Source organism: Artemia sp. Qi Xiang Cuo, chromosome 16, assembly GCF_049724085.1.
Source record: "Artemia sp. Qi Xiang Cuo chromosome 16, ASM4972408v1, whole genome shotgun sequence".
NCBI classification, from domain to species: Eukaryota; Metazoa; Arthropoda; class Branchiopoda; order Anostraca; family Artemiidae; genus Artemia; species Artemia sp. Qi Xiang Cuo.
In genome coordinates, this window is record NC_142809.1 from 11,882,839 (window position 1) to 11,904,639 (window position 21,801).

General features: G+C 36.0%; 1 protein-coding gene across 1 annotated transcript in view; it reads left to right on the forward strand.

Annotated features, from left to right (window-relative positions):
- The window catches only part of LOC148942569 (double-stranded RNA-specific editase Adar-like), an 85,463-nt gene that overhangs the window by 49,114 nt on the left and 14,548 nt on the right, over positions 1–21,801 (forward strand). Inside the window, exons 5-8 of the mRNA XM_089102306.1 lie at positions 2,183–2,411; positions 3,435–3,576; positions 6,811–7,067; positions 19,539–19,650. Of these exons, the coding sequence (XP_088958432.1) occupies positions 2,183–2,411; positions 3,435–3,576; positions 6,811–7,067; positions 19,539–19,650 (740 nt within the window). The remainder of the gene's footprint in view (positions 1–2,182; positions 2,412–3,434; positions 3,577–6,810; positions 7,068–19,538; positions 19,651–21,801) is intronic.

Below are 21,801 nucleotides of genomic sequence, written 5' to 3' on the forward strand. Positions count from 1 at the left end.
AATTGTCAAAAGAAACTGGAAGACTCGACTATGCTCGACAAAAGGACAAATTTAGGAAGGAGGAGAGGGCAAGATGGTCCTTACTTTTGCCCGATGTGTGGTAGTATGGACGAGAGTGTGGGTTGTGTGATGTACGAGTGTATAGAATTAGACAAAAGGGCAAATTTAGGAAGGAGGAGAGGGCAAGATAGTCCTTACTTTTGCCCGATGTGTGGAAGTATGGACGAGAGTGTGGGTTGTGTGATGTATGAGTATGTAGAATTGAGAGGGTTGAGAGATGAAGTGTATGGAAAATTTGAGCTTGATGAGAGATGACTGGTGAATGTAATGAGGGATGAATGTTTTGCAAGTGTTAAATTTAGGATGATTTCTTGGGTTGGCAATGGAGTGCAGAAGTAGATTTTTGTCATGTGTTCTTTGTTTATATTATGTATTGTTCATGTTAAGTTTATGTAATGTCAATTATTTAAAAGTGAATTTTCTTTTTTTATTGTGTATAGCCATAGCCCTATCGCTTTAAGCGCAATAAAACTAATTTACTTATATACCACACCTGGAAATGGCACACAAGTGGTTATTTCCGCATCATTGCCAACAAATTAATCACTTTCTATTAGGGTTTTATCTGTCGAAATAAAATTTATAAGTTGCGTAGAATAACTCAAAAGAATGTTTGTTTTTTTCAATCGAAATATGTCTGTTGAAATTAGGATATTCTAAGGAGATTTTTCAACTCGGGATTTTAAAGTTTTGTGAATATGTCATGTTTGATCCTGGTTATATCCCAGTAATTTTTGAAGATGATTTATTTAACAGAGCAGCTGTAAAAGCAGCTACATTTACTTACTTAGCATATATAAAATTCTATTGGAGCTCTTTTGATTGATATTTGTCAAAGCAAGCTTATAGTCCTAATAGCCACAATTAACGGTTTAAACTTCTTTGAGAGGTCCTTGAAACCTCGTAAAGGTAAATGAGATACAAATGGCTACATTTTCGCTCTCCAATGATTAATATTAACAGTCATTTTTTCATTTTTTGGTTGAAACAGGGTGCAGCATGCCTACCTTTCTACTAAAAAGTTTGGGGTCAAGAAGGATCATGGGCTAATTAATGCCTTAGTTCATACATGTTTAGTTGAATTTTTTTGTGTGATTCCAGTTCTAACAAGGTACAACCTCACAACTTTTTCTACTAAAATATAATGTACCTGTAAAGGACAAGACCATCGCGGTATTAGGGTCCTCGTTCATGAGGTTGCGTGGGTTGTGACCCACTCGTATACATTTTTGGACCTTTTGATCATCATATTCTGAGGGAAACGACTACTCATAAAGTCGGTTTTGATCACACAGGGACAATAAAAAAAAAATAGAGGGGAATGGACAACGCTGCTGTGTTGGCTTAGATAAGTAATTTGTCATGTTGAATTTTTTTGTAAGCCTGAACTCTGCTCACGTTTCTGGTATAACTGTTTACAAGCTTGTAGTTTTAAACCAAAATTTAATTTTGAAATTTTTATGAAATTAGTGTAAAATTTGTTCTCCTTGACAATTGGTGCGTAATTTTTATAGGCTATTGCCGCCTAGTCCAACTAATTGGAACAAGTGCCATGCAGTGAAAACCTTTCATGTTCTCGTTGTCTATTAATCTGGCGTTTTTATGTATGATGCTACTGATTTTTAAACTGAAGAAAAGCTTCAATTTTAGTAATTTAATTTTTAAAGCCTCTACCATAGAAGCTACTTTTCTAAACTGGGTCCCCACTTTCTTTCTCAAACCTGCTTTTCCTCCACTCCCTATCCCCCACTTCCTCCACTCCCTATCCCCCAACTTTTGTGACAAATAGGCAACAGTCTTCATAGGCTATTAGTTGATAGGCACTATGGAAGGTCTACCTCCATCTGTGTTCTTCCAACTGAAGAATACGCATATCTTCTGATATTTAGCCTATTTTCAGGGAATGTAAATATTCCAACCTAAATTCTGTCTATCCTAGAAACTGCACGTTCCACATCCTCACTCCGCGTCCATATCATTTGAGATCAATTATGCTCCTTAAAGATGCTTCATTGCCCATGGGAAGATCTATAATACCCCTGATGGAGAGGATTAACAGACACCTTCAGAATTCAGAGTATACTGCTTGCTTAGTCTAATTTTATGTTCTTTATTTGTGCAGAACGTGACGCTTGATGAGATATCGAAATTATTGCTGTCCAAATCTGCAACCGAAAAAGCACAAGTAGTTCCAGTAATACCTGAACTCCCAACTGACTCTTCATCCCCTGCTGGTCGTCTCTATACGTTTGACTCCACATTGACCTTCAGTTTTGGATCTAGCGATACGATCGAGGGATCTAGATACACCTGTTCAGTTTCAAAAGACGGAAAAACTTTCACTGGCAGAGGTAACTTTTTAGAATATAACAAAAATAGACTTAACCTAGCATAGCTAGACTGCAATGTATTAGCACGCCTCTGGCTCGACATATGTTTTGATGCTGATCGATAAAAATAAATACGGGCCGGATCAAACAAATATTTTGTAGATGCATGAATAACATTTTATTTTTAAAGTGGGTTTTAGAACGTGCTAATATATATGCTACCAGGAATTTTCAAAACCTGGTTATTGTCGACATTCAACATTCACCAATGAATTTCCGAAATTCCTTTTTCTCTGCTTTAATTCAATTAGCTTTGTGAGTCAGCTTTTTCAGTTTTTTGCAAGCTATGATGGTAAAAGTTGAAGTTAGGATAGGTACATTGTGTTAGTTTTGGTTAGGTTAGGTTAAATTCGGTTGTAAATATCACAAATGGGTTAAAAACTTAACCTAAGCTAACCGAACCTAAACTAATTTGTCATCATCAAACCTTGCATTAAACTGAAAACATTGACTAGTAACCCTGACTAAATCCGAGGAGAAAAAAATGTATTTCGTACATCCAACGGTGAATTCACCACATTCACCAATTCTGGACATTCACGGTATATATATATATATATATATATATATATATATATATATATATATATATATATATATATATATATATATATGTATATATATATATATATATATATATATATTGATAAGAAAATAAATAGATATTTGAAATATGTGACAAATAGAAATTAGGTACCTTCTTTATAAGGTGGTTAAAGTCTTGGAAATTCGGACTGCCGCCTCTCATTGAAAGCTAAATTCTCTTAAGTCTTTCTAGAAAATATGTCGGAAAAAGACTTTTGAAAACTTTCTTAAAATTCATAGTTTGTTTCCGCTTTTCTCCAAATGCACAAAAATGTAGAAAAAAGGATTTTGCATAGCCTTTGCATCGTGACGGACCGTGTCGTAATAGGATAGAAGCAGGTAAACCGAGTAATTTCTGTGACATGAATGGAAATGCTGTAATGTGTTTTTCGTTTGCAGGGGCGTCAAAAAAGGCAGCTAAGCATGATGTGGCATCACAAGTTCTTCAAGCCTTTTATTCGGATTTTCCTGCTCCTGAAGATTCAAGCTCATCCGACCAACAGTCTGGCATCAATCCAGCGTTGGCTGACCGAATCTCAAGGTTCTGCTTGTTTTTTTTGTTTTTTTTTTGTTTTTTTCTGTTAGTAGTATGTAACGAACTTCTTTTTCAGGGTGGTATTTGTAGATAGCTTTTGTCCCTAATTCGCCCTAAAGTGGTGGTCAGATGCGTATCTAGTTACACATTCATATCCAGACATCAATGTCCACGGAGGTCCAGTTCACATTTTGAATTGGTGCTTCACTGCAAAAGCTAAACATCCAGCTCTAGATTCTAGGACCCTGTGTCTAGTGTTTCAAGTTCTACCAACCTTGAAGTCTCTTTTGCACTATTTTTATCATCTTACCTTAAGAGTGGTGTTTACATATATGTGTGGCGGAACCTCCGTGTTTAAGCAAGCGTATGAACAGACCAAGGCCGTATTCAGGGGAGGTTTAACTGGTTTGCCCCCCCCCCTGAAATTTTGTCTGCCTCGTATCTTGAATATATCCACGGGAAGATTGGCTTTGCAACAGTTTCCCGAATCGTGATCGATATTCTCACGAGGCTTTACTTAGTTTTTTCAATATATATCGACCGTTCGATTCCTTTGCGGTCGGGTCTGCACCCATTGTCTAATATTCAAGGTCAGCGAGATGCACCGATTTTGTTTTTCACGTAAGAAATCAAGAAAGGAAAGGATATAATAAATGAAAAATAAAATCAAATAGGTGAGTTTTTTTTTATGAGCAATGAGGTTGACTCGGCGGAGGTCCTTGTCGAAATATTTGCTTGTTTTTCGTCTTCATATTTTGCCACCGGCTGACAAAATCCTCGTTTTCTCCCCTATTTGATTTTATTTTTTATTTGTTATATCCTTTCGTTTCTTGGTTTCATACGTTATGTATAGCCAATGGAGTCTTAGAATTTACTTTTGTATTTCAGTGGTGATTCTGGCCTGTCTTGCGGCCGGGGCAAAATTTTTATTAACGCCCTCACTTCCACCTGTCTCTCAAAAAAATTCAGGCCGAATTTTAACAACGTTTTGATTTATTCACAAACTTTTGTCATTTATCTAAATCTGATTTTTCTTACTTTATATGGGAAAAGATATAGGAACAATAAAAATTTTGGATACAATTTGCTTATATTTAGAGCCAACTATGCCTTCTTCATAGAAAGTTAGATTTTGATTTTGCCCCCCCACCCTAAAATTTCTGTCCCCAGTTCAAGTGCCCCCCCCCCAAAAAAAAAAAAACTTCTGTTCTATTTGTTTTTATTACAATTATTTATACTGACTATGCCTAGACTGTATAGAAACGGATTGTCCATAAATATTGTTGTTATTATGAAGTCATAAAGCTGAGATTAAAAAAAAAAACTCATTTGAGGTTAGGTTCCTACCGTCTGGGTGTTCGATTGTTTTTATATTTTCGTGTTACTCAACTTCTGTTATTTAGGTGATAATAAGTAAATTAAAATTATTGTAACGATATTATAGACATTATAAACTACAATAGCCAATACAACCACAATATAGCAGCTAACAACAATTCAACAACAGTAATAAATACTCTTCGACCGCTGTGTTCGTAATCCTCAAACAGTTGTGTAAATTTTAGTATTATTCATCCGTTAGTGCCACTGAGTATTAGAATACACACAAAATAAAGTGTTGTAAATTAAGGCATGAGAATTCAAGCGTTCAAAACTTTTTTTTCGTCATTTCTAGCAAATAAACGTTCAAATGGGGATAAGTCTATTAATTAGACGGTGGAAACAGATACAAAAGTTTGGATAATTCAACCAAATATCCAATATCCAAAAGTTTGGATATACTGCACTCGTCATCAGCAGAAATACAATGACAATCGCTGTATATGTCGTCGAAATATTCAGACTTTTGTACCTGTTTCCACCGTCTTAATAAGACCTATTTGAACGTTTATTTGTTCGTCATAGAAAGGCAGCGTGGTCTTGGAAAAAAAAATATCTAATTCAAGGTGTTTTTCGATAATTCATAATTTCTAGTTAATAAAAGAAAGAGACTTTCCAGGGGTCCATCCCGTACATTCTCAAGAATATTAGGTCTTTTCAGTTATTTCTTATACTTTCTATTCAATCCGTTTATTTTTGGTGTTACAAATGAAGTGAGGAATAGCTGTGGTAAGCGTCAATTCACCAAAATATAGTGGAGATGGGGAAGGGGTGTATTTTTCGATTCTTAAAAATCTTGGGGGGGGGGGGTAGTCGTTTTAGTCTTGAGTAGTTCTATCTTTATTGATAAGGGTCTGACTGTGGTCTGGCCCTGATACTACTCAGAGCATAAAAGAAAAGGGAACAAATATTAATGAAAGTTCGAGTATTTTGGCTTCTCATTCGGAAGCCTTTATCAACAGGAATAAAAAGAGAAAATGAGAATTAAACTAGATTAATGAGAATAGTTGAACTAGAATAATTAATAATTACACTCTGTTAAATAGATCGGAAAATAGCATAAGAAGTGAAAAAAATAAGTAATAAATAGAACTCACGGCATGAAACTGCATATAAAGAAATAAAAAAATAAGGAAATAAAAAATAAAAAGATTAAACCTAAAATGATAGAAGGGAGTAAAGGTAGTATTATGTCCGTTCCCAAGCAAATTATCATTTCTTTATATTATAAGTACATATAGAGTTAAATATTAACCATTTTCCTAATTATAAGTATATAAGCAATAGAACTTACAGTTATGAGCTATTAGAATGAAGGTAGTAACAACTGATTAATTATTGTTCTTGGTAATACGGTCTTGTTTGGCAAGGCACTCGTTTGGTACCTCCAAAAGACTAATAAAAAATGTTTGGGTTTCCGTGTGATTTTTTTTTTTTTTTTTTTTTTTTTCTCCTTTTTGTGTATCATTTATTGGAGTCTATTTAGTTGATTTAATATTTCTTGTTTTTTTCTTCTATTGGTTTTCTATTTAATTGAAACTTACATATTCCCCCTCTTTTACAGGTCTAGGAGGCTTTGGGGGATTAGAAAAATGTATTCATTGTATGATAATTGGATTAATCATATTGATTTATTTATTGATGTTTCTTTTATTAATCATTTTATTTAATTCTATTGTGGATTTGTTTTTGTTTTTTCAGTGTTTACTCCACAATTTATCTTTTGGTGTACGTGGGTTGTAAATAAATATTAATATTATTTATTATATAATTATTACTATGAAGAAATCTAATCTTGCACACAGCATAATTCAGTAAGTTCAATTGAACTGAATTTTCATTATTTTATTTGTGTTCTAGTCTTGTGGAACAAAAATACTCGGATTTGACGAAGGATTCTTCAATTGCTCTGCGCTTTCAAGTTCTTTCTGGAATAGTTTTGGAACGACCCAATGGCGAATTTGAAGTAATTACACTGACTACTGGTACCAAGGTCATTTCAGGTGATCACTTAAGCTTATTAGGACATGCTGTCAATGACTGTCATGCTGAAATTTTGGCCAGAAGATGCTTCCGCCAATTTTTGTATATGCAGATAGAAGAGGCTGTTGACAACGGTAAGTCGACGGCCCTCAGGGGCGTAATTTGCCATGAGGCAGGAGGAGAGGGGTCAATTGCCCTTTCAAGAGTCTAGTTTGTTCGACCCACACCCCAGTTTTTCCCCCCAAACCCCAGTTTACCCCCCTGCTGAAATTTAGTTTCTTGAAAAATCTTGTCAAAACTTCAATCAGAATCATAGGCCCTCAGTCAGGGGCGTAATTTGCCATGGAGCAGGAGGGGGGAGCAATTGCACTTTCAAGACCCCAGTTTGTTCGACCCAGACCCCATTTTACCCTTCCCCCCCCTGCTGAAATTTAGTTTCTTCAAAAATCTTGTCAAAATTTAAGAGGAGCCGGCATAATTCAGAGAAACGGGTCAGTTCTCTTCAGTATTTCTTTGCATTCACCGTGCTGTATGACTCATTTTTCATTTTCAGTGTCATTTTCACTTGATAGGGAAAGTTTGGTCTACTTTTGTCCCCCTCACACACACACATGGAAAGGAAAATTCTAAACAGCAAAATTATCTGATAAAAATTGGGAAGTAAAAAAAAATACTTGAATACTTGTTTTTGAGTTTATGCTGATATTTCCTTTCTCTTTCTTGTGCTCTTTCTATATTCTTCCTTCTTTGTTTCTATATATTCTGCTTTTATCTGTTTATTCTATTCTTTTCTTCTTCTTTTTTCTTTTATCTTTTTTAGTCTTTCTTTCTTTTGTTTATTTTTCTTCCTCTTTCCTTTCCTTTGAGAATAAGGAAAATTTATTTTGGAACTACGTCATCATTCTGGTAAGGATCAAGGGCGTGTCCTGGATTTTTGTTCAGGGGGGGGGGTACGAAAATGAATCTTGTCAACATTTGTTTATATGCATTTTATTACTTTTTTATGAGTTGGGCAAAATTTCAGGGGGAGGGGGCTCAAGAATGGGAACCCCCCTCCTGTATACGGCCGTGGTCGCGATAGTATTTTCTTTTTCTTATTTTTTCTCTAAATGATTAAAAGATTAGGGTTAATTCACCACCAAAAATTGGTTTGAAATAACTTTTTCAAAATTACTGTATAATTTACATGATCTTTTCATTAAGTTTAATCTTATTCATCAAAGGCTACGAGCCTGAGAAAATAGGGTGAAACACCCCTAAAAAAAGGGTGAAAAAAAGGTTTTTGAAAAAAGGGCGAAACAGCCCTAAAGGTTATAGAATCTTAATGAAAATCACACCATCATATTCAGCATGTCAGAGGACCCTAGTGTAAAGGTTCCAAGTGCTTATCTGAAAAAATGTGGAATTTTGTATTTTTTGCCAGAAGGACAATCACGGATGCGTGTTTTTTTTTTTTTCAGGGGTGATCGTTTCGACCCAGTGGTCCTAAAACATCGTGAGAGGGCTCATTTGGACAGAAATTAAAAGCTCTAGTGTTCCTATTAAGTAACCAAAAAAATTGGAGGACAACTAGGCCCGCTCCCACGCCCCTGTTTTTCTCAAAATCGTCTGATCAAAATTTTGAGATAGCTTTATTGTTCAGCATAGTTGAAATGCCGAATAATAATGCCATCGGGGATATCCTGACCCTCCCACAGCTCCTGGGGAAAGGTCTTTAAGTTACAAATTTGCCCATTGTTTACGTATACTATTCGTTATTAGGAAGTATGCTTACATTTGTGGGGGAGGGGGTTGGGGTTATCTGCTGGTGGGATTTTCCACGGGGATAATTTCCCATGGGGAGAGAAGTTTCCAGGGGATGCATTTTTCAGGAAAAATTTTACACTGGGGGAATTTGCATGGATTCCTATACAAAATTCTTCTTATGTCTTGTTTTCTCATTGTCGACTCAATTTTACGTGTAGATACGTTAAGAATAATTGTCAGGGGGTAAATTTTCACCGGGATTGAATTATCTAGAGAAGTGTTTCAACTGAAAGTAAGGAGCAACATTAAAACTTAAAACGAACAAAAAATTATTGCGTATATTAGAGGGGTTACTCCTCCATAACACCTCGCTCTTTATGCTAAAGTTTGAATTCTGTCCCAATTCTTTAAGAACGATTCCTGAAATACAATGTTCGTTTAATTAGAACAATAAGAAGCTTTCTAAGTACTAAAAAACTTTGGCGTAAAGACCGAGGTGTTTTGGAGGATTACCCCCCCCCCCTCATATGCGTAATAATTTATGTTCCTTTTAAGTTTTAATGTTGCTGCTTACTTTCAGTTGAATGTTTTTTTTATATATTTAATATCTGCAAAGACCCGTCTATTTAAAATAACTAAAGCAGACAAAAGTAGTTCACTAGTTGTCATGGACACGACAAATTATGATAACAAAATTTATTCACACGACAAAATCATAGGCAGCGCAAAAGCGCTCCCTAAGTAAAGAACGATGTTGGCACAATGTATTATTTATTTATTTTTATTTTTTTCTTTAGACCAGGGCACTTCGTATCTAAAAAGTTATCGCAGAAACTTCGAAAAGCGGTCGTTCATTTGAAAATTGGGGTAGCTTGTGCCCTTTTGATTAGTCGACAGTGATTGGAAGACGACTAACACCCCTTCTACACTCACTCTTTCGCAAAACACATCCCATAAAAAATTTGAGATGGGTATTTTGTTCAGCGTAGTTGATTTCAAGAAAGAAATTATGTTTTAGAGGAGGACACTCCCCCACAGCCCTCAGGACAAGGGTTGTAAGTTATGTCCTGGGGGCATATAAGGTTTTTATAGAAAGTGTTGTCGTAGAAATTTCAAAAAAAGCTCATTCGATTGGAACTTGAAAGGGATTGTGCCTTTTTGAATAATCGGACGTTATTAGAAAGCAGCTAACCCTCCTTTCAATCACAAACTTTCCCCAACACATCGCATCAAAATTTTTAGTTAGCAATTTTGTTCAACGTATTTGAAAGTTCTGGAAATTAGGTCTTTGAGGATGAAAATCCCCCCCCCCCCCAGTGTGGGGGAGGACACTCCCCCACAGCCCTCAGAACAAGGGTTGTAAGTTATGCCCTGGGGGCATATAAGGTTTTTATAAACCACGTTGTCGTAGAAACTTCAAAAAGGACTCGTTCGATTGGAAATTGAAATGGCTAGTGCCCTTTTTAATTGTCGAAAGTGATTGGAAGGCAACTAACACCCCTTCCACACCCACCATTTCCCCAAACACATCCAATCAAAATTTTTAGATAGCCATTTTGTTCCACGCAGTTTAAAGTCCTCGAAATGATTTCTTTGAGCTGGACACTCCCCCCCCCCCCTCACAGTCTTCAGGGCAAGGGTTATAAGTTATACCCTGGAGGCATATAAGGTTTTTATTGAAATCTTTGTCGTAGAAACTTGAAAAAGGGCTCATTCGATTGGAAATTCAAAGGACTAGTGCCCTTTTTAATAGTCGAAAGGGATTTGAGGACAACTGACCCCCCTCTCACGCCCACCTTTTCCCAAAACACATCCAATCAAAATTTTTAGATAGCCATTTTATTTAACGTAGTTGAAATTTTTGTAAATTAGTTCTTTAAGGATGACAAACCCTCCCCCCCCCACAGCCCTCATGGTAAGGGTCGTAAGTTATGCCCTTGTGGCATATAAGGTTTTTATAGAAAGCGATTTTGTAGAAACTTCAAAGAGGGCTAATTCAATTGGAAATTAAAAGGGCTATTGCCCTTTTTATAATGGAAAGGGATTGAAGGGCAACTAATCCCCCTCTCACGCCCACCATTTTTCTAAACACATCCAATCAAAATTTTGATATATCCATTTTGTTCAACTAGTTGAAAGTTCTTGAAATTAGGTCTTTTAGGAAGATAACCCCCTCAGAGCCCTCAGTGCAAGGGTTGTAAGTTATGCCCTGGGGGGTTTATATAGAAAGTTGTTGTAGAAATTTCAAAAAGGGCTCATTTGATTAGAAATTGAAATTGCTCTTTTTAATAGTCGAAAGTGAGTGGAAAGTAATTAACCCCCTCTTGCGCCCACCATTTCCCCAAGAATATTCAATCAAAGTTTATAGTTAGCTATTTTGTTCAACGTAGTTGAAAGTTCTGGAAATTATGTATTTAAGGATGACAAACCCCCCAGATCCCCCAAGACAGAGGTTGTAAGTTATAGCCTGGGGGCCAATAAGGTGTTTATAGGTTGCGTTGTCGTAGAAACTTCATAAGGGGCTCATTCAATTGGAAATTGAGAGGGCTAGCGCCCTTTTTAATAGTCGAAAGTGATTGGAGGGTAACTAAGCCCCCTCTCACGCCCACCATTTTCCAAAGATCATTCAATCAAAGTTTATAGATAGCCATTTTGTTCAAAGTAGTTAAAAATTCTGGAGATTATCTATTTAAAAATGACAAACCCCCCCAGAGCAAAGGTTGTAAGTTATGCCCTGGGGGCATATAAGGCTTTTAAAGATAGGGTTGTCGTAAAAACTTCTAAATGGGCCCATTCAATTGGAAATGTAGAGGGCTAGTGCCCTTTTTAATAGTCGAAAGTGATTGGAAGGTAACTAACCCCCCTCTCACGCCAACCATTCCCCCAAACACATCCAATCAAAATTTTCAGATAGCCATTTTGTTTAACGTAGTAGAAAATTCTGGAAATTAGGTCTTTTGAGGATGACAACCCCCCCCCCCCTTATCCCCCAGGGCAAGGGTTGTAAGTTATGCCCTGGGGGCATATAAGGTTTTTTTTGAAAACTTTGTCGTAGAAACTTCAAAAGCGCTCATTTTATTGGAAATTGAAAGAGCTAGTGTCTTTTTTAATAGTTAAAAGTGATTGGAGAGCGACTAACGCCCTTCTTACGCTCACATTTCCCCAAACACATCCAGTCAAAATTTTGAGATAGCCATTTTGTTTAGCGTAGTTGAAAGTTCTGGAAATTAGGTCTTAGAGGATGACAACCACCCTAACAGCCCGTAGGGTTATAATTTATGCCCTTGGGGCATATAAGGTCTTTTCAGAAAGCATTGTCGTAGAAGCATTGTCAAAAATGGCTCATTCGATTGGAAATCGAAAGGACTAGTGCCCTTTTAAATAGTCGAAAGCGATTAGAAGGCTTGACATTTTTATAGTAAAGATCGATGTGGGTATAATGTATTATATTTTTGTTGTTGTTATTGTTGTTTAGACCGGGGTACTTTGTATTGAAGGAGTTGTCGCAGGAACTTCGAAAAGGGCTCATTCGATTGAAAATAGAAAGGGCTGATACCCTTTTCAATAATCGAAAGTGATTGGAGGGCAACTAATCCCCTCCCACGCCCACCCTCCCATTTTCCTATTATGTTTAAAAAGTAAATGTTGCCTTAAGATTAAATCAAAAGCACTGTGTTAATGCTAATTCCCAATAAGGCATCTCAGCAGTATCCCAAGAACGACTGAGGGTATTATGTTCAAACTTTTGGGGCTCCTTCTGCTCTTAAAATTTAACCAAATCAAAATAGCGTAAGTGTATCCAAGCTATCAAAGAAAGTAAACAGATCTTTTGCGAAGGGTATCAAGTTTTCCATTTCAGTTCATCTATTTGTGTCCTGATTTTCGTGTCATCTATTTGTGTCCTATTGTGTTCATCTATGAGTCCTGGACAACTGGACAACTATTTGTGTCCAGATTTTTAAAAGGACGTATGGTTGCTAAAAATTCCTGAAAATTTTTCTCCAGCATACAAATTGCAGGCCAAACTATAAAGTCTTAAAAAAACAAAAAGATTTAAAGTATTATTTTCTTTTTCCTAAAACGACTATGTCAATATAAAACGAACAGAAATTAATTAAAAAAACTTTTTCCACAAAATAAGCTTTTCAAAGAAAAGTAAAGAACTCCATTCAACAAAAAATGAGCAAACATAAAATCAAATAATCTCCCAAGCATGAAACTGCCACAAACCAGCATCGATAAATAAATGAAACCCAAAACGAACAGAAATCACATTAATTAACCGAGTCAAATTCAAAACGACCAGAAATTAACATAAATTGGGCTCAAAACCCCTATACCTTCCCAAGCCCAGAACAAAATTTGTACTTTACTGAAAAAAATATAAATGTTTTTACTTTTATAACTTTAATAAATCAACATATATTTTTTGGGGTATATTTTTGGGGTATTTTGGATTTTGTTTATAGTTATTCCATAGGTGTCACTACATAGGGGTATGCCATATTATGGCATGGCGCGCTCATTTTGCCTGGGTAATGAAATTTAAGCGCCGAAACCCATTTTAGGCAATGATTTTTCTTCTGATGAAGCCTGATATGTGGTGATCACCTGGGGAATATCAAATTGTTGTAGATTTAAGGTGCTATAGCTTGGTTTTGGGACAATGACTTAACACCAATACTTATTGGTGTTTACTTTGCTCTATTTTGGACTTGCTTTTCGGATTATCGGATTGGATATACTGTTTTGTCCTAGGGGACTGGATGGATGAGTAAGGTTTATTTCAGTTACTAAAGTAGGAAGACAGTTTTTTTTGTTTTTTTTAGCCAAGTAATTACCGTAATACATTATATACATATACAAATATATTAAAAATATACATATATTAAACATACAAATATATCTCGACGTAAAAAAAAAGGACAATTCAAGGGGAGAAATATCTCCTATTCAAATGGGAAAACTCTTTTGCTGAATTTTTCCTAACTAATTACGTACGGGATATGCGCTCACCGACTAGATTTTGCTGTTTGAGAACAACTTTCTTCAAATATTCGAAACGCAAATAATTTTTCATATCAAAATGCCTTTCATGTCAAAATTAAAATAAATTGAAAACATTTAATAACGGGTAAAACTGCACTAAGGCAGTTGTTCTCAAACTTATTTAGACACTGTACCTCTTTTTACCCACTAAACAAATTAGGTACCCCTTTTCAGTTACCGGTTAATAATATACATAATAGTTTTACCTAACACATTTTGCCTGCAGACCCGGTGTATCTTAACCCCCCCCCCCCTAATGTGCAAATATATAGCTCAAATTTGTTTCTAAAGTAACGAAGAAACTAACAAAGAAGTTTTACAACTAGCAAAGAAGTTTGTTCTCGAGTTTTAGTCATTCTAAACTTGAGTGAGTGGCGTATAATACACAAGTACCGGATTTTTCATGGAGAGAGAGCCGGATTTCCCGGTATTATTTAAAAACAACTCAGAAATTAAATTAAAAAAAAAAAACAATTTTTTTCAACTGAAAGTAAGGAGCAACACCAAAACATAAAACGAACAGAAATTATTTAGAAATTATTTTTTTTAGATTTAGACACTGTACCTCTTTTTACCCACTAAACAAATTAGGTACCCCTTTTCAGTTACCGGTTCATAATATGCAGAATAATTGTACCTAACACATTTTGCATGCAGACCCGCTATACTTTACCCCCCCCCCCCCTAATGTGCAAATATGTAGCCCAAATTTGTTTCCAAATTAACAAAGAAACTAACGATGAAATCGGTTTGTTCTCGTGTTTTGCACATCCTAAACTTGAGTGAGTGGCGTATAATACACAAGTACCGGATTTTTCATGGAGAGAGAGCCGGATTTCCCGGTATTATTTAAAAACAATCAGAAATTAAATTAAAAAAAAACAATTTTTTTCAACTGAAAGTAAGGAGCAACACCAAAACATAAAACGAACAGAAATTATTTAGAAATTTTTTTTTAGATTTAGACACTGTACCTCTTTTTACCCACAAAACAAATTAGGTACCCCTTTTCAGTTACTGGTACTAAGTAAACTGTAGCTCAAATATACATAAAATAACCAGTCCTAGAGTTGTTTTATTTTTTGTTGGCCAGCCGCGGACCCCCCTAAAAAAGTTGGCGTACCCCCAAGAGATACGCGTACCACAGTTTGAGAACCACTGCACTAAGGAAAGCCCAGACATTTTGGATAGTGTGGATAGAGTATTTGGATAGTTTGAAGTCAGAAAACAATTCGTACTTCATAATATGCAGAATAATTGCACCTAACACATTTTGCATGCAGACCCGCTATACTTTACCCTCCCCCCTTTAATGTGCAAATATATAGCCCAAATTTGTTTCTAAATTAACGAAGAAACTAGCAAAGAAACCAGTTTTTTCTCGAGTTTTACACATTCTAAACTTGAGTGAGTGGCGTATAATACACAAGTACCGGATTTTTCATGGAGACATAGCCGGATTTTCCGGTATTATTTAAAAACAATCAGAAATTAAATTTTAAAAAAACATGTTTTTTCAACTAAAAGTAAGGAGCAACACCAAAACTTAAAACGAACAGAAATTATAACATATATGAAAGGAGTTGCCGGTTCCACAAGACCTTGATCTTTACGCTAAGGTTTTGACTTTTTGTCCCAATTCTTTAAGAACCATTCCTTAAACACAATGACCGTTTAATTAGAATAATAAGCCTTGTTTTAAAATTCTAAGAAAAAAACCTTTGGCGTAAAGAGCGAGGTATTGAAGAGGAGGCAACCCCATTCATATACGTAGTAATTTCTGTTCGTTTAAAGTTTTGATGTTACTCCTTACTTTCAGTTGAAAAATCTTTGTTTTTTTTTTATTTAGTTTCTGATTGTTTTTAAATAATACCGGGAAATCCGGCTCTCTCTCTCTCTGAGAAATTCCGGTACTTGCGTATTATACGCCACTCACTCAAGTTTACGATGTGTAAAGTTTGCTGTCGAGTTTTACACAGCGTAAACTTGAACGAACGGCGTATAATATACAAGTAACAAAATTTCTTCCCCCTACGAAAAAAAAACAAAAACAAAGCTCGAATAAAAATTTTAAATTTGGAAAGCCTTATTTTAGACGGGGGCGGGGGAGGGGTAAACACCTAGAACCATTGGGGACGTTACATGGATGACGTAATATCTTTTTAGAATTACGGGGGATATGAACTTTGGGGCTTTTTATGTCACCTTAATACATATGACCGGAATTTACAGTTTACCTTACCAATTGCAAATAAATTGCCGTTTCTAGATGTGTTGATTATTCGTGGCATTGATAAACTGCATTTACTATCTAGTAATTACAGAAAACTAACACAAAACCACAGATATCTTCATTTTCAATCAAATCCCTTCCCACAAGTTAAAAGAGCTGTTGTAACTTCTCTCATCGATCGTGCCCTGAACATTGGCTCTGAATTTCGCATCCCAGATGAAATAAACTTTATCAGAGACCATACTTTTTGGAAACGGGTATCCCACTGTCTTTAATAACAATTAGCCATAGATTAAAAAGAAACTCCCGTAAAATCAAAGATATTTTACCATATGAGGCTCTCGATAAGCGCTCAAATGATAATCTATCTTCCATTTATTCCAAAAGTCACTACAAATTTAAAAAAGTTTGCACACAAAATAATCTGTGTATAGTATTTACCTATAATTTTAAAATCATGAATTTCCTAAGCTCTGGTAAAGACAAAACCCCAGTTTGTTACCAAAGAGGAGCTTATCAACTACCATGTGACTGAGGCAATTACTATGTTTGTAGAACTCATCAGAATCTAGGAAAACGCATATGACAGCACAAATATAAAATAACTAAAGCTTTAGATTCTAATAGTACTAATATTTCTCGTGATCTGCTTTAAGCAGCCATGTTTTTTTATAACTCTGGCCATAAAATACTTTTTACGTATATTACAGATATCACCCCGGCCATAAAATACTTTCAACGGACAAATACTTTTTACGCATGTTACGCACAAATTTAAAGTGCAGCTATTATGTAGATATCCTTAAAAAGTGGCAGGTGTCTTGTTAAAGGTGTAGTTGTCCTTGAAATCAACGGATTGTTAATGTTAGAGGTTTCTCGGAACTCCAGTGTTGTCAAATTTAACTATTTTGTTGTGCTTATTCATTTTCACGGTTCATCAAGGCAGGCTGGCATGCCTTTCTAAAAATTAACCTGACAAGTATGTGTCCAATAAGAGGGTCTTGCATACTCCTGCCATTTATCCGTGCCCCAGCCATTTAAACATTTGCCTCTCAATTACTTGGACTATCTGTCTTGGCTTTTCTCTGTCTACAATTAATCAGCGTCTTGATGCAACCTATGCAACTTATTGCAAAATACTTGATAACTTCAATTCAAAATCATTGTTGATTTTGAATTGAAGTTATCAAGTATTTTGCAATAGGTTGCATAGGTTGCATCAAGACGCTGGGTAATTTTAGACAGAGAAAAGCCAAGACAGATAGTCCAAATAATTGAGAGGCACTTACGATAATGTGGCACTTTAAAAAATTTACTATTTTGACACAAATTAATTTTAAAAAAAAATTTCCACAAAATAAGCTTTTCAAAGAAAAGTGAAGAACTCCATCAAACAAAACATGAGCAAAAATAAAATAAATAATCTACCAAGCGCGAAACTACCACAAATCAGCATCGATAAATAAATGAAACCCAAAACGAACAGAACAATAAATAACCGAGTCAAACTCAAAACGAGCAGAAATTAACATAAGTTGGGCGCAAAACCGCTATGCCTTCCCAAGGCCAGAACAAAATTTGTACTTTACTGAAAAAATTAAAATGTTTTTTCTTTTATAACTTTAATAAAACAAATAATATTAACATTTTGCTTACTAAATATTAGTGCATGTATATTAAACTGACAATGCACATTCATTTGTATTTTTTCAGTAAAGTGTAAAGTGCAAAAATTTTTCAGTAAAGTGTAAAGTACGACAGCCCTTTCAATAAAAACTTTATATGCCCCCAGGGCATAACTTACAACCATTGCACTGAGGGCTCTGAGGGGGTTATCATCATAAGAGACCTAATTTCCAGAACTTTAAACTACGTTGAACAAAATGGATATGTCAAAATTTTGATTAGATGTGTTTGGGAAAATGGTGGACGTGAGAGGGGCGTTAGTCACTATCCAATCACTTTCAAGTATTAAAAAAAGGCACTGGCCCTTTCAATTTCCAATTGAATGAACCCTTTTGAAGTTTCTACGACAACGCTTTCAATAAAAACTTTATATGCCCCCAGGGCATAATTTACAATCCTTGCCCTGAAGGCTGTGGAGGACTGTCCTCCTCAAAAACATAATTTCTATCTGGAAATCAACGACGCTGAAAAAAATGGCTATCTCAAAATTTTTATTGGATGGGTTTTGGGAAGTGGTGGGCGTGGAAGGGGTGTTTGTTGCATTCCAATCCCTTTCGACTATTAAAAAGGGCACAAGCCACTCAAATTTCCAATTGAAGGAGCCCTTTTCGGAGTTTCTACGACAACTTCTTCGATACGACTTGCCCTGCTCTAAAGGAAAAAGTAATAAATAATACATTTTACCAACATTGTTCTTATATGCCCTCAGGGCATAACTTAAAACCCTTTTCCCGAGGGTTTTGGGGGAGTGTCCTCCTCAAAAACGTATTTTCTATCTGGAAATCAACTACGTTGAACAAAATGGCCATCTCAAAATTTTGATTGGATTTGTTTGGGGGAATGATGGGTGGGGGGGGGCTAGTGGCCCCCAATCACTCGACTATTAAAAAGGGCACTAGCCATTCCAATTTCCAATCGAATGAGCCCTTTACAAGGTTTCCACGACAACTCCTTCGATATGAAGTGCCCTGGTATGGACAAAACAAAAAATAATACATTGTGCCACCATCGTTCTTTACTTAGGCAGCGCGATCGCGCTGCCTATGATAAAAGAAAAATCTAAGAAAATCGAGGTTTTCAGATATGAATAGGCCTAAGATTTCCTGATAATTTCATAATTTTGACACAACTAAAAGGAAAATCTTACGTGGTTGGCAGCATTGGATTAATCTACCTTGTTTGCTCATCATTGGTACAGATTGGCCCAAAAAGAAAACTTGGCCCAAAAGAAAAACCAAAAGCAAAAATAAAAAACGGAAAATTGGCCCAAAGGAAACTTAGAAGAGTTGTATCTTAGGGGATTGAACACGAGAAGAAAAGGATTAAAGACTACTGGCATCACTTACAGTATAACCTCTGGTGACGTCTTAAAAAAATTAGAAAAATTCACACAAAATAGGGTATTTGATACAATTAATCTAAAATGCAATAGGATTAAAGCTGAAGTTTCTCTATGATTAAACATTATTATTTTAAGGAATTATTTTAAATTGAGAAATCTGGTCAGCACAAAGTAGCAAAATTTTGTAGTTAAGTAGGCTAGTTAAGTAAGTAGTTAACAAGTTAAGTAGGCTAGTTGACTTTGTGCTTATAGCGCAGACAGCTGAGAACAGAATTTTGCTGTCTGAATCTTCCCATGCATTTTAAAATATCTGAAGACACATATGATGCAGTTTGGGTCACAAAAGTGGACAAAAGCTAGATGGCTCTAATAGTTTTTCTTTTTGACACTATTGCCAGTTTCCGCCCTTATAAGTTTCTCACACTTTGGATTGATTGGTAATTATATAATTTTCCATTAATTTGTATTTGATTATGGCCAGTTTACTGTTATTATTTTTCGTTATTTTATACTCTCCCACTTGCCTTGATTGTGCTTCTTTTTTTATAGGAACTTTCAGCAATGATATTTTGCGCTTTGACCCAATAAAGAAGAAATTTTCCCTTGAAGAAGGTTGCCGCCTTCATCTCTACATAAATACCGCTCCCTGTGGCGATGCCAGGTATGTTGCACATAACAGATATTTATCTACTGAATTTAATTTAGGGGGGGGGGGTAGGTAAAGGTAAAGAATACGGTATTGGACTTTAAATTCCCTACCGGCGGTGCTGATCTGTGCTTCATAGCCCTTCAGCCAGGAAATGCAAGGGGGGCTAACCATCCTGTGCTTTCGCACATCCCTCCTGTTCTTCTTCCCCAAATTACTTAAGGTACTGATTTAGAGTTGGGTTGACTTTGGCTAAGCTTAAAGGTTCCCCCCTCCCCATTTAATGGGGAAAGCGTCGCTCCAAACCTGTTAACGACTGCCACATGTTTGGCAAGTTCTCTAAATACTACACTAATATAGCCTCCTTGAGAGTATTAGGAGCTCTAGATTCAGTTTCACAGGTCTGAAAGATACTCCTTGGGTGAGGAGCAGAGTGAGAGCGGGTTCCTCGTGAATGTCCTAGTTCAGTTGGGTTGTTTTTCTTCTGTTTCTTCTTTGTTGCCTTTGCTTTTGTGTTTTTAATTGTTTGTTTTAACGACTTAATTTATTGACTGGACACAGGGCATTTAACCTTCTAGTAGTGGCTATGTTATATTACACTGATTTGTCTGGTTTTTAGGAAATTAAATAAACAAAAACAAGTTTTATGGACTGAAAGTAAGGAGCAGCATTAAAACTTAAAACAAACAGAAATTATTATGTATATGAAATGGGTTGCCTCCTCCTCAACACCTCACTTTTTACGCTGAAAAGTTTTTCGCACTTTTGAAAAAAAGCTTCTTATTGTTCCAATTAACGACCTTTGTGTTTCTGTAGTCGTTCTTAAAGAATTAGGACAAAATTCAAACTTTAGCGTAAAGAGCGAGGTGTTGAGGAAGAGGTAACCCCCTTCATATACGGAATAATTTCTGTTCGTTTTAAGTTTTAATGTTGCTCCTTACTTTAAGTAGAAAAACTTTTTTTTAATTTAATTTCTGATCGTTTTTTAAATAAGCCCCGGAAATGTGACTCCACTTCTACGGAGATATACTCTCCCCACGGATATATCCTCTGGAAAATTCAATCCCTGTGAAAATTTCAAGGCCGTATCCAGGGGGGGGGGTTACCCGTTTTGACCCCCCCCCCCCCGAAATTTTTGACTGACTCGAAAATAAGTCGAAAATTAGTAAAACCTAGGTAAAAATCAGTAAAATTAGTCGAAAACTGAGTCAAAAATTAGTAAACCCCCCCCCCCCCAAAAAAAAATAAAAAATTAGTAAACCCCCCCCCCCCTGAACAAAAATCCTGGATATGGCCCTGGAAAATTTACTCAGGACAATTACCTTTAACAGCTCCACGCGTAAAATAAAGCCGGAAAAGAGAAAGCAAGAAATATGAAAGTAATTTTGTATAGGAATTCTGGGAAATTTCCCCAGTACATAATTTCCTCTGACAAGTTCCCCCCCCCCCCCTAGAAACCTCCCTCCCCATGGAAAGTTCCCCCGTGAAAAAAAAAACAGCAGAAAATTTGTCTTCCCACCCAAAATGTATGCATACTTCCCAATAACAAATATTATGCCAAAACAATGGGCAATTTTATAACTTGAAGATCTTTCCCCTGAGGCTGTGGAGGGGTCATGTTATGTACAATAGTATAGATATTGGGCCTTTCAACTATGATGAACAAAATGGCTATCTCAAAATTCCAATCCGACAGTTTTGGAGAAAAAGGGGGTGGGGGGGGCCTAGTTGCCCTCCAATCTTTTTTGTCTATTGAAAAGGGCCTTAGAACTTTTAATTTCCGTCCAAATGAGCCTTCTCACGATATTTGGGTCGATGCGATCACCCCTGGAAAAAAAAACACGCATCCGTGATCTTTCTTCTGGCAAAAAAATACAAAATTCCACATTTTTGCAAACAGAAGCTTGAAACCTCTAGAATATGGTTCTCTGATACGCTGAATCTGATGGTGTGAAAAACGTGCTGAAACTTACTGAAAGTGGATAAAAGCCAGATTTATGTGGGTGTTTTTAAAGTTTTTATATCCCCCCCTCTCCCCTCTCTCGCTGGCGTATTAATTACTTTTTTGTCCTGCTTTATATTTGGCAAATACTCTAAACTATGTACTACTATAGGTTATATTAATTACTTCTAGTCCCCCCATCAGTAAAAGAATAGACTAATTAA